The sequence below is a fragment of the Hemiscyllium ocellatum genome, chromosome 21 (assembly GCF_020745735.1).
Source record: "Hemiscyllium ocellatum isolate sHemOce1 chromosome 21, sHemOce1.pat.X.cur, whole genome shotgun sequence".
NCBI lineage: Eukaryota > Metazoa > Chordata > Chondrichthyes > Orectolobiformes > Hemiscylliidae > Hemiscyllium > Hemiscyllium ocellatum.
In genome coordinates this window covers 51,806,003-51,817,247 of record NC_083421.1, presented here as the reverse complement: position 1 = coordinate 51,817,247, position 11,245 = coordinate 51,806,003, and the positions used below count along the sequence as shown (strand labels likewise).

Sequence of the window (11,245 nt, the reverse complement as noted above, 5' to 3'; positions counted from 1 at the left end):
ACATCACAAAGTGATACTCTAGTCTATTACGTTACCAATTGTGGGAGCTGATGTGCAGTACACCTAGCAGCTTTCATTTCTGGCAATACACCTCAGTTACCCGGAGGTGAAACCTCAATGCAAGGCTTGAATTTAATGAGAGCGGAACAGAAACCATGTGACTGTCACACCAGGAACTGACTGCCACAGTCTGAAACAGGCATGAAACAAACTTCAAAGAAAGGAGACTAGGCTCTACTCTCAGTCAGTCAATCTTTATTAATTACCAAAAGCAGGAGGCAGGAACATGTGGCACATGCCAATGCACAGCCTAAATATTGCACAGAAAATTGCAGTAAGCAGCAGTGCTCATGGTTGGCGCAACTTTAACATTCATATCTTTTAAAGCTCCTTAAAAAGAGAGATCAAAAGCATGACAGTAAGGAATGTTCCCAGGGCTTTAAGAGTCTTCATCCATGCCCATGAGTTGCTGCAAGGGATCAATACTCCAATAATCATGATCCCAACTCAAAAACCAGCCAGTGAACGAGGGAGGCTCAGAGCCTTGTTTGATCTGAGTTATTGGTGTCTCCTTATCCCTGTTGGAAGGGTCCGTCTCAATATATTCTTCAGCTAGGTTGAAGAGAAAAGTATATATAGTGAGTGCTTATCCTTTATTATAAAATCTTTGTAGTGGTGGACAGTTCTCACATTAAAAGCCCCATTTAATCCACCTTAGCACTGATTGGCCTCCCTGCAATGAGATTTGGGGGAAGTGGGATTACTGGCATTGAACTGTACAAATGGCTGGCATAGGAAATGTGGAATCCAAGTATATACAAACGTCTCAATGTGTACACACATGTGGGGGTAGCGGTGCTCAACTAAGATCAACTCTTAATTCTCTTCTTTCAATCCAAAGGGCAACTCCCTGAACAGGTTTCCTATTGGTTGAGCATGTGACTGAGGATTTGGCTCAAGCCAAGATGAAGGCCGTCATAGTAGATATTAAACTGGTTTGCTACGTCACAAGGCGGTGGTGTAATTTACTACAGTAACAGATTTTTGACTACATTTTAAGGTAAAATCTATGGGGACAACTATTACATGGATACTACTTTTGAGGGGCTGAAATTCATGCCTGTCAAAATTCATACCGCATTAGCACAAGTCTAATTGATCTTTATCCGAAGAAAGAAAACACAATGAATAATGGTAATTCAGAAAACCTGGAGCGGAATGACAGGCAGATTGGAAAGCTGGAATGGGATGTGACAGCCGGCACACAAACATTGATCTTTTATCTGAGAGGAATAGGGTCAACTTTTACATGCGATATTGAAAAGACCAGACTATTTGGCCAAAGAAAAAGGGTCAACTTTTACATGAGATCGACTATTACTCAAGTATACAGAGGAACCTCAATGATCTGAACGAGATGGGTGGGCATTTCATTCAGATAATTGATGATTTGGTTAATTGATTTCCACTGAGGCTCGGAGTGCTGTGAAGTCTGCTCCCCATTCAGCAGAGTAGGCAAAAGCACACAGTGCACGATACCTCACCCCCCACCCCATCCAAGGCAACCTGCCTGTACACCAACAATACAACAGCTGCTGCCTGCCACTGCCTGTGTGAAGTCAGTCTCCAAATAGCGCGCACGTACACACAATGTTGGAGAGATGGTCTGGGGAAGGGCGGACTTTAGGGTACAGTCACATAGGCACAGTTCCTGGACTGTCCAGGACTGTTGTCGGCCGTATTTCATTGCATCTTTTTTGTTTCCAGATGCAATCAGGGTTGAAACAGCTTTCATGTAAGGTTTCTATTGGGACCTTGAGATCCCCTTCTGATAACCCAAAACCCGATATTCAGATAAGTGATATTGGGATAATAGAGGTTCCTCTGTATACAGTATTCACTTCATAGCTACCTTATGTAGGTGCACATTCTTTCCACTACCCATGCACCCAATGGTATTGGCACAAGGATGTTCCCTTAGCATGATTAGAACAAATCCCACCATTAATGCTACTTTCCACTATAGATATCACAGCCCCCTCATTGTGATCTTCAAGTCACAATTCACTAGATAAAGCAGCATTCTAAATATTAATTAGAAAAACAAGTCAGTCATAATCAACCCCTCAGGAGAAAAAAAAAGCAGAAAATCATTATGCCTCACACCCACACCACAGGTCAGTTGTCAGCAACAGGCTTGTGACACTACACTCCTACAGAAGAACACCACCATTTCTGCCCAAAGTTTCTAATTCATCTATCCCCAGTAAATGGCAAATCTTTCATAAAGTTACTGGAATCTAAAAAATGTTACTTGTCATCAGACGTCACCATCCAGTAAGAGACTACATAGTAAGGAGTGGTTTCCTCTTCCTCATCCATGACCTTTGTTACTAATCCATTGGACAGATTTGAGGCTGTCTTGGTCAAACATTCCCATCCCCAGTTTATACAATATTTAAACAAGCGAAGATTTCAAAAGAGAACGCCAAAAAGGGAACACCACGATATTTCTACTTCAAAAGCATCCCAGAAACTAACTCCCGAAGCCACCAGCCTAATCCTGAACGTCACCTCCCTGTACGTCACCCATTCACACAATTCCTCCCCACCTCTGAAGGAACAATGCAATTTGGCGTCTACCATCTGCACTAGATAATTAATTACACCCTGACAGGCGACTGAAGGCAGATGCCACTATTCAATCAAACTTGTATGTCGCATCCAAACGCCGTTCTTCAGCAGCAATTAAAAAGGGACTCTGGAAAGTCATCGCATCACCACCCCCTGCTGCTCAATTCACCAAGTTATGAACTGACCAAATGATGGAACCTCATCCTTATGCAGTGCCTCAGAACACCAGCTCAATAACATTCTGGCAGGTCTCCAAAGTTAAGATTCTTTGATCTGGGTGGCATTCTTTTGTTACACTGGACAGTATTGTTAATTGGATGTGATCAAAAATTTAAGACTAAATTTGGAGGTGATCAAAACATGGTCTAAGTTGAAAAGAGCAAAATTCCAGGTCATGTTGATCCTAGAAAGACTGGGTTGGGGGACAGAGTTGCAATGTGTAGCCCTTTCAGCACTGTTGCATACACTCCATGTTTTCCTCTCCCTCCTGTATACATTACAGGGAGAGAATGATTTCTTCCTTTTCCAATGAAATTATGCAAATGGACCAGGGAGTTGCTTCCCATATTGTTGGGCCTGGAATAGGGTGTTCCACCACACTGGACAGGCCATGCCTGATCAGAGATGATCGACCAGCATTGGATATTTATAACTGAGAAAGCCTTCCCCTCCCACGACGCACTGGGGTGATTCACAAAACAACAAACATTACCCTCTCCTAAAATCACTGGGATCACACTAAAACTTGAAGGGGCTGGTGGTGCTAATTAAAAAGAAAAAAAAAAAGGGGGTGTAGAAAGATGAATAAATTTGATGTGGAATTCTTACCTAATTTTAAGGCCTCAGTTTTTTCATCTTCACGTGCTTCATTCCCGATCCACACAAACACCTAGAAATAAAGAACACCAACTCAGTTGGAAAATAAGACAACAGATTTAAGATGAACACTGGTTTCCTGTACAAATTAAAATGGCTGAGGCAAGAGACAGGATGTAGTATGGTGGGACTCCGAGTACTCTAAGTCTTACCCAGAGATACAAAGTGCCAGCGCAGTTTAAAGGGAATATTATCCCTAACTCAGCAAAGCTTGCCCACTGTTTCAGGTCATGTCAGCAGTGTGATGGAGTACCCCCTGTTTGCCTGGGAGAGAATGCAGTGCCAACACTCAAGGAGCTTCATATCCATTCAGGAAAAAAGTAATACATTTGAACTGCATCCCACCCACGATTCCTTAAAACATCCACTCCCTCTAAACCCAGCACTATGGCATCTACAAAACAGCTACAGCAACTCCCCTAAGCCTATCAAACTCATGACTTATACCAACTCAACATATAAAAGGGCAGCAGAGAGATGGAAATCCCACTACTTCCGAGTTCTCCTCCAAGTCTCACCCCATCCTGACTTGGAAGGGAGTTGCTGTTCACTCATTGTCCCTAGGTCAAAACCCTAGAACTCCCTCGAACAGCAATATGAGTGAGCCCAAACCAGGCAGCAGTCCCCCAGCACCTGGCCCAGGGCAACTACATACTGGTAGTTAGAATGTCTAGCAATATCCTCAAATGGACAGAAAAATGTGTGAAGGATAACCTGATAGAAAAAGTGTGGCAGTTTGTGATTACAAACAGATATGACCCAACAAACACCTCACCTGGTCCCATGTATCAAGAAGCATGATGTCATCAGTGGCTAGGTCATCCTGGGTGAGTTCACCAGGCACCTCTTCAACCTGTCAAGAAAATGGAAAAACGCTTTCAGGTCATTAAGTTGCAGTTGTAGGGGCTCTAAGGAGACAGACACTGGAATTGGGAAATCCCTTTGGGCTCAGTGAAGAGCATTTTCTCGTATCTCTCTCCCCCCCGCCCCGCAAGTTAGATGCAGCATTAAACCATGTGTCAAATAGTATGAGGACTCCTTTAATTGTGACACATGCCTCCCAAACACCCTCCCCCTTCTGAGAGGCCAAGAACACACTTCATGCTATGAGGGGCTTATGCCTGAAACATTGATTCTCCTGCTCCTCGGATGCTGCCTGACCTGCTGTGCTTTTCCAGCACCACACTCTTGACCCTCTTCATGCTATCCCTTTGATAAACAAATTTGAAGTTGCTCTGCGCACATCCCCCTGAACTTCTCAACATCTCCCTTAAGATGCTCTTTAAGGCAGACCTCTCTGACCAACTTCTGATCAGCCACCCCAATATCCCCTTGTACAATTTAACATCAAAATTTGTTCAATAATACTAAGAGCCTAGTAACACTATACCATGTTAAAAATAAAATGAGATCTGGAATTAAAAGTTACTACGTCAGACTTGGATCACAAGATTTTTTTTAAATTGCAGAACTGTTAACACAAGGCATTACGCCCAGTTAGATAGCTTATGTCCAACAATTACTTCAGAGTCCTAGGTGATGGCAGTGTTAATGTTTTCACGTGAGTCACTCCACTACCCGAGGGCTTGGAGTTAGTGGAAAAAAAATTGGTATGTACATGATTGTGGAATGAAATGTTCTTGGGGACTAAACTTCTCCAGTTTCCTGCTCTTACAAAAACAGGAATTACAAGATTATCTGATCTCCTTCACAGTGAAAAGTTCCAACCTTCAGCTGCTCTGGATTTACTTGTAGAGATCAGCAACCCCTAGGGCAAAGAATTGGCGCAGGGCCAAAACGTTTGACGAAATCGGTCCTCACTCCTGCATCAACAGGCACTCTCTTATTTACCCAGTGCCGTTGCTTTTGCTTCAGGCAATCTGGTGAAGCTGCAGCACAAACAGGCACATGTTCCAACCAGGTGGACTTCACCTGATAAAACAACAAACAAAGCCACTTGACCCATCTCAGGGAGGGGGACCTCAACACCTGCCTACTCACAGTAGAATGCAGTGGCCAGTCCACACCTCAATTATGCTGAGCAAAGAATCTACCCAATATCAGCCGAACATTGTCTAACCTAGACAACCATAGGAGGTCACATGTCAGTGAGCTTCCTTCCATTCATTGTTCTTTACTTGTTTACCATTTCAGTTAAAGCCCATTATCCTCTTGTGCTATAGGTGTCTTGATATGCAACTATCAATTATTTTAAAAGCAATTATACCAATTTTGCAGACCTCTACAAGATTTCAGTAGAAATAAGGCTTGAGATGCAAGTAGTGAAAAAAAGTTTTCCCTGATAACAGAACCCTGAAAAAAAAAGGTGGATCAGCCTTGGTGACACAATCTAACATTTCAGTCAACAGAACATTACAAATTCTGAATATTGTCTCCACTGCCTTGGCTACAAAGTCAAGCATCCTCAAGCCCTTGTTGATTGATGTGCTGTATAAGTTAAACATGTTGAATATCAAAGTGACCAAGTCTTTCAAACCTATCCCATTTTTCAACATTAACTCCTGCAATACCATCCACCAGGTTCACTTTGCCACCTACATCAAGTGTCTATATTTCTGAGACTTCACATACCTTGTGTGAACAGTAACAATGAAGTCAGTGATATATTTTGTCCACTTCATTCTGTAACTTGGGCTCTCTCTTCAGATGAAAGGGAGGTCTGCAGATGCTGGAGATCAGAGCTGAAAATGCATTGCTGGAAAAGGGCTTATGGCCGAAACGTCAAATTTCCTGTTCCTTAGATGCTGCCTGACCTGCTGCGCTTTTCCAGCAACACATTTTCAGCCCATCTCTTCAGATACCAACTTTTCCTAGGTTGAGCTTCTCAACTCAAATCATTGGTGAAGTAGAAACAATGGGCGATTCCAGTATAGAGCCTCATGACCCCCAATTGGTACGTCTCTACTTCTAACAACCATTTTTTTAAGAAATAATGAAATAGTGTTTATTTTATTTAAGATTTACATCAAGGTCATATCAAATGTCAAGGTTTGTGGAGTCTCAGTGGATGGGCATTAAGTCATTGCAAGCTTACCACAATACAAATGGGTCATCATCTCAAGGAGGCTGAAATCAGCCCTTCTAAACAACAAAAAAAAATCTAAGCCTTGTAAACAGAGCCTGTACTATACAGCCCAGTGGTAATCATTAGCACTGCTGCAATACCAACCAACCTGTCTAGATTTCAGACTACACTCACCGCTAAAAAGTTCATTCCACTGAACACTGAGAAATTAATTGGAATGAAATAAAAATGCTCATGTCTTCAGGTCCTTGACTCCCATCACACACACACGAGCAGTGGAGAGCTCAAAGCAATTATTTGACTTCTAATATCTGGATCAGTGGGGCTGGAAGAGCACAGCAGTTCAGGCAGCATCCAACGTGCAGCAAAATCGACATTTTGGGCAAAAGCCCTTCATCAGGAATAAAGGCAGTGAGCCTGAAGCGCGGAGAGATAAGCTAGAGGAGAGTTGGGGTGGGGAGAAAGTAGCATAGAGTACAGTGGGTGAGTAGGGGAGGGGGATGAAGATGATAGGTCAGGGAGGAGAGTCTTCTAATAGCCTACCTTCTATGAAAATGGTACTGCTCTATCACAACTCCTAAATCTACCCCCATCCCCTCCTCAAAAAACCACCAAGGCCCAGTAACTACAAGATCAAACTCACTATGAAGCGCCCAGTCTTGTTAGAACATGCAAAGAGGCGAGGAGGATGAATATCCATTTTGTTCTTCAGTCTCCGGGAAGTACAATATTCTGCCTTTCCACCCAAGTTCGACCAGAACTCATCTGTCATGGCAAAGAGTGGAAGAGACACATTATTCACTCCATTCAAAGGAGCCATGCAGACCGCACACTGATGATTGTGGATATTTACTCAACCTGTTCAGAGATGTTGACAGCAGTTCAGACTTAAACCCAGGCTTCCTGGCTCAGGGGTGGGGACATCACAAGCCCTACTTATGACTGCACACAAGGTTTAAGCAGCACACTTATTCCATGTGAAAGATGGCTGCCTGTGGGTTGTTGCAGTCACTGGTTTAAAGAGAGACAGCGGTCCACATTTTTTAATATTTCTTTACAACTGGCAAAAAAATCATATTGAGTATAAAAATCTTGGTCTGCCATGGAGGGGGTCGTTATGGCCAATTGCCTACCCCTTTTCTGTGGTTATGTCAGAGCCCTGGTGTCCCTAGAGAAGGAGCACGTGGCGTCCACCAACACCCTCAAGATTCTCAGGGAGAGGTAGGCACCACAGGGAGGGGAGTGTATTATTCCTCCCTCCAACTCCATTGACTTAATCCCTGCCCTCCCCTTCACTGTTTGATCACACAGCATTGCCTTTTGGAGAAGGGCACTGCTCGTCACTGGCCACTCGGGTGTTTCCTTTCTTCCTGGTGGTGGAATATAAATAGAGATTTACACACGTTGTTTTTCACTCTGCCCAACACCTGCACATACACATGACATAGGTGCTGGGGAAAAATAAGCAGTACCTTTGTCAGGTGATAGTGTGGAGGGGGGGGAAATAAGAAAAAAAATTAAAAAGTCATAAAAATCTTGGTCTTTATGTAGCCATCTTTTAGAATCCCTATAATATGGAAGCTGGCCATTTGGCCCATCGAGTCCACAATATGCAGTGGTTGTGACTTAATACTCCTGCATTAGCATTACAGAAAAACTTAGAGGCTTTTACAATTAGGAATTAAAAATGTGTTGTATTAGGTGGTGTATAGGTTCACTAACCCACCTGGTTCACTGCCCTCCGTTATTTCAGAGGCATCAATTCCCAGGATATCCAAGAGTTGCTGTGCTCCTTGCTTCTCAGCGTCACTTGCCTCATGGCCAAGCCAGGTAAAGGATGATTCAGGAGTCTTCAGAACAAAAGCATCATTTGAATTCAGGTTGGAGGCAATATTATCAATCTGCAGGGAATAGAGTGCACAGCATCAGTGAGTTCAGCTGCTGGCTTCTCAAAACCCACTTGAAAATACACAGGCTATTTCGTCATGCCTCTACGCCAAATAACGTGCCCTGTCCAAATACACTCGCAAACATCTCCGTCTTCCCATCAAGACACATGGACCTCACATGACAGAATTGGTTTAGTAAACAAGACTTACATTTATATAGCACCATACACACACACAGTCACCTTGTGTCTTGAAACGCTTTAAAGGCAATGAAGTACCTTTTTTAAAATAAAAAGTCACCACTAATGGCAGAAACGCTGCAGCCAGTACGTACATAGCAAACTCCCACAAAACAGCAGTGTGATAGTGATCATGTGCTGATTGAGGGGTAACTACTGACCAGAACACTGGGAATAAGTGCCCGGCTGTTCTACAGAACAGGACCAGCCTTTAACATCAAGTGGGGTCTTAGATCAAGATTGGATCTGAAAGACTGCACTGTACTGAGTCGGCAGCAGAAATGGCTGTGCCCAGCTACAAAGTGGGTCTTCAGCCTAGGGCCTTAGGACATGAGGAAAGAAAGAAATACCCCCCACCAATCCCTCTCTGATAGGGAAATTGATGGGGTTTGGAAAGAACGAGTGAGACAAATAAAAAAGTGAAAACACAGCAAAAGCTTTGTTTCCTTTCAGATTGATTTTTTAAAATCTTTACAACTTTAGCAGTCGATGACCAATTACCAGGTGTTGGAAAATGCTTTAGTTTTGGTTCTAGATGGTGTGGGAGAAACCTTGCTGGATCTGGTTTGCAAAAAGATCAAAGCAAACAGACAGTTCCCAATCCCGGTCACCGTCTGGTCCACAGGAAGGAGCTTTCACTAGAAATCCAAGTGTCTGGTCTGACCAATTTCTTGCTATGGCAACTTAGATCGAGAAACAGAGTTAACAGCACATGTCCACAGTATGGCCCTCCTTCAGAATTGGACTCTGAAATGGACCAAGTTGGAGAAACTCAGCAAGTCTGGCAGCATCTGACAGGAGAGATCTGACTGAACGTTCAAATTTTCCAGCAACTGCAGTACTTTGCTTCCATGCGTGTTCTGACCAGTACCACATTCAATACCAAAGAAAAGTTGCAGCCAGCAACTCTCTCTGTAAGGCTGAACTTAAGAACCCATTCAGTGCAGTGAGCAATAGGAGTGATGCAGTGTTCTGTTTCTCCAGCTATTTCTGCAACGTTAATTACACACCAAAAAAAAAGCCTCTTCACAAAGCAGTGATTGGTGCATAAGTGGAGTACATTGGTGTCACCATCTCAGAATTTTAAAAAAAAAGTTAGAACCTGACTGCACAGTGATTCCACTCCCCTCTACACGCTCCTTTGAATTCCCTACACATCCAGGGCAAGGATTTCCTCTGAAGGCTGTGTTCAGTGGTGGAGTTTCAGGTGAATTTGAAAAAGGAGGGCTGGGCAATTGGAGGGAAGAGGGGCCAAACCCACAAACTGCCAGGAAATGAGCCGACACCCAATGTGAACTGGGGTACCGTATTGGTCAGTACCCACTCTGCTTTAATAGACGCATCTCACTGAAAGCATAAGGTCAAGGGAAGGATGCTGGCAGGAACCCTTGGGCCTTGCAGGTTACAGTAGCAACCACATAGTCCACATCAAGTTGAACCCTGCTGTATGTTGGGTCATTGGGAATGGGCAGAGCCATTGACCATCCCCAACAACAGACACAGCCCAGTGATGACAGGAGCCAATGACAGACAGGATACATGCTGCTGGAAGGCCTGACTTGGGACTCAGGACAAAAGAGCCACATTGTTTTTAGGTGGGAGGAGCAGAAGAGAATGGTCAATATGCCCCAAACTGGAACTTGTGACACCAGCTGGTTTGTTATGCTTGGTACAGCCCACACCAGGATGCTTAGTTCATTCAGAGTCACTGCACCAGTCATGCATAGGTACATCAGCGACACCTGCTGGCTGCACAGCATTCCTACAGGAACAAGGAACCAAGGGGGAAGAGAAAGTTCATCTGTGTCACGTGGTGAAAGTAGACATTTTTAAATAATTTTTTTTAACAATTTACATTAGTGAAAAAAGGAGACCTTTTGTATTGTCAAGGACCTCAAAAATCATCTTGAAAACAAGGATCTGCCTTCATACACTTAACAATACTGACTTATTTCCCTCATAAGGATGAAGCTTTTTGAAGATTGAGAACTGAAGAGCTAGTATTAGAACTGACCTCCAAAGCTCTGGTAAATCCAGAGCTACTGGCTTGGACCTTAAATAAACGTATTTCCGCAGGCGCAGTCTGGCCACCTTCTCTGGAGGTCCCACCCTTGTAAACAACCAGCGGCTTTCCTCCAAACATGCTCATCAAATGGGCTGGTTCCTTCCCCTGTATCACCCGGACCTGTTCAGGTAAGGAAACACAAACTGTTACTCTCACGTGCAGACAATCTTGGAAAGTGCGTGAGTCATGGGCATCCTGAAAGTGATTTAGTTCACTAATTGTTAGAAAACCAAATCTATGCAAACCCATGCCTAGAATAAATGCACTACAACAACGCAACATTCAGTTAGCCTCAGACACTAAAGCACTGAACAGAATACCAGATTAAAACGGTCAAGATGACCTCAAAAAAAAATGATTCAAATGTTTCTCTTTATATTATGCAGTAAGTTCAATGGAATTTATTTAAACAAGCTGCAGGTTACTGTTCTTACAGTAAAACCAAGTCAGAAGCTTCATGAACATTGCACTGTTCACTCATCAGCCCACTCCCTCA

General features: G+C 43.4%; 1 protein-coding gene across 2 annotated transcripts in view; it reads right to left on the bottom strand.

Moving 5' to 3' along the window:
- Positions 1–238: 238 nt before the first annotated feature.
- The window catches only part of gsna (gelsolin a), an 81,001-nt gene continuing 69,994 nt past the window's right edge, over positions 239–11,245 (bottom strand). For both annotated transcript variants that reach the window (XM_060841468.1, XM_060841469.1), the window contains 6 exons: positions 10,699–10,869; positions 8,283–8,457; positions 7,200–7,321; positions 4,286–4,363; positions 3,463–3,523; positions 239–612 (listed from right to left, as the gene is read on the bottom strand). In XM_060841468.1, the coding sequence (XP_060697451.1) occupies positions 440–612; positions 3,463–3,523; positions 4,286–4,363; positions 7,200–7,321; positions 8,283–8,457; positions 10,699–10,869 (780 nt within the window). In that variant the 3' untranslated portion in view covers positions 239–439. The remainder of the gene's footprint in view (positions 613–3,462; positions 3,524–4,285; positions 4,364–7,199; positions 7,322–8,282; positions 8,458–10,698; positions 10,870–11,245) is intronic.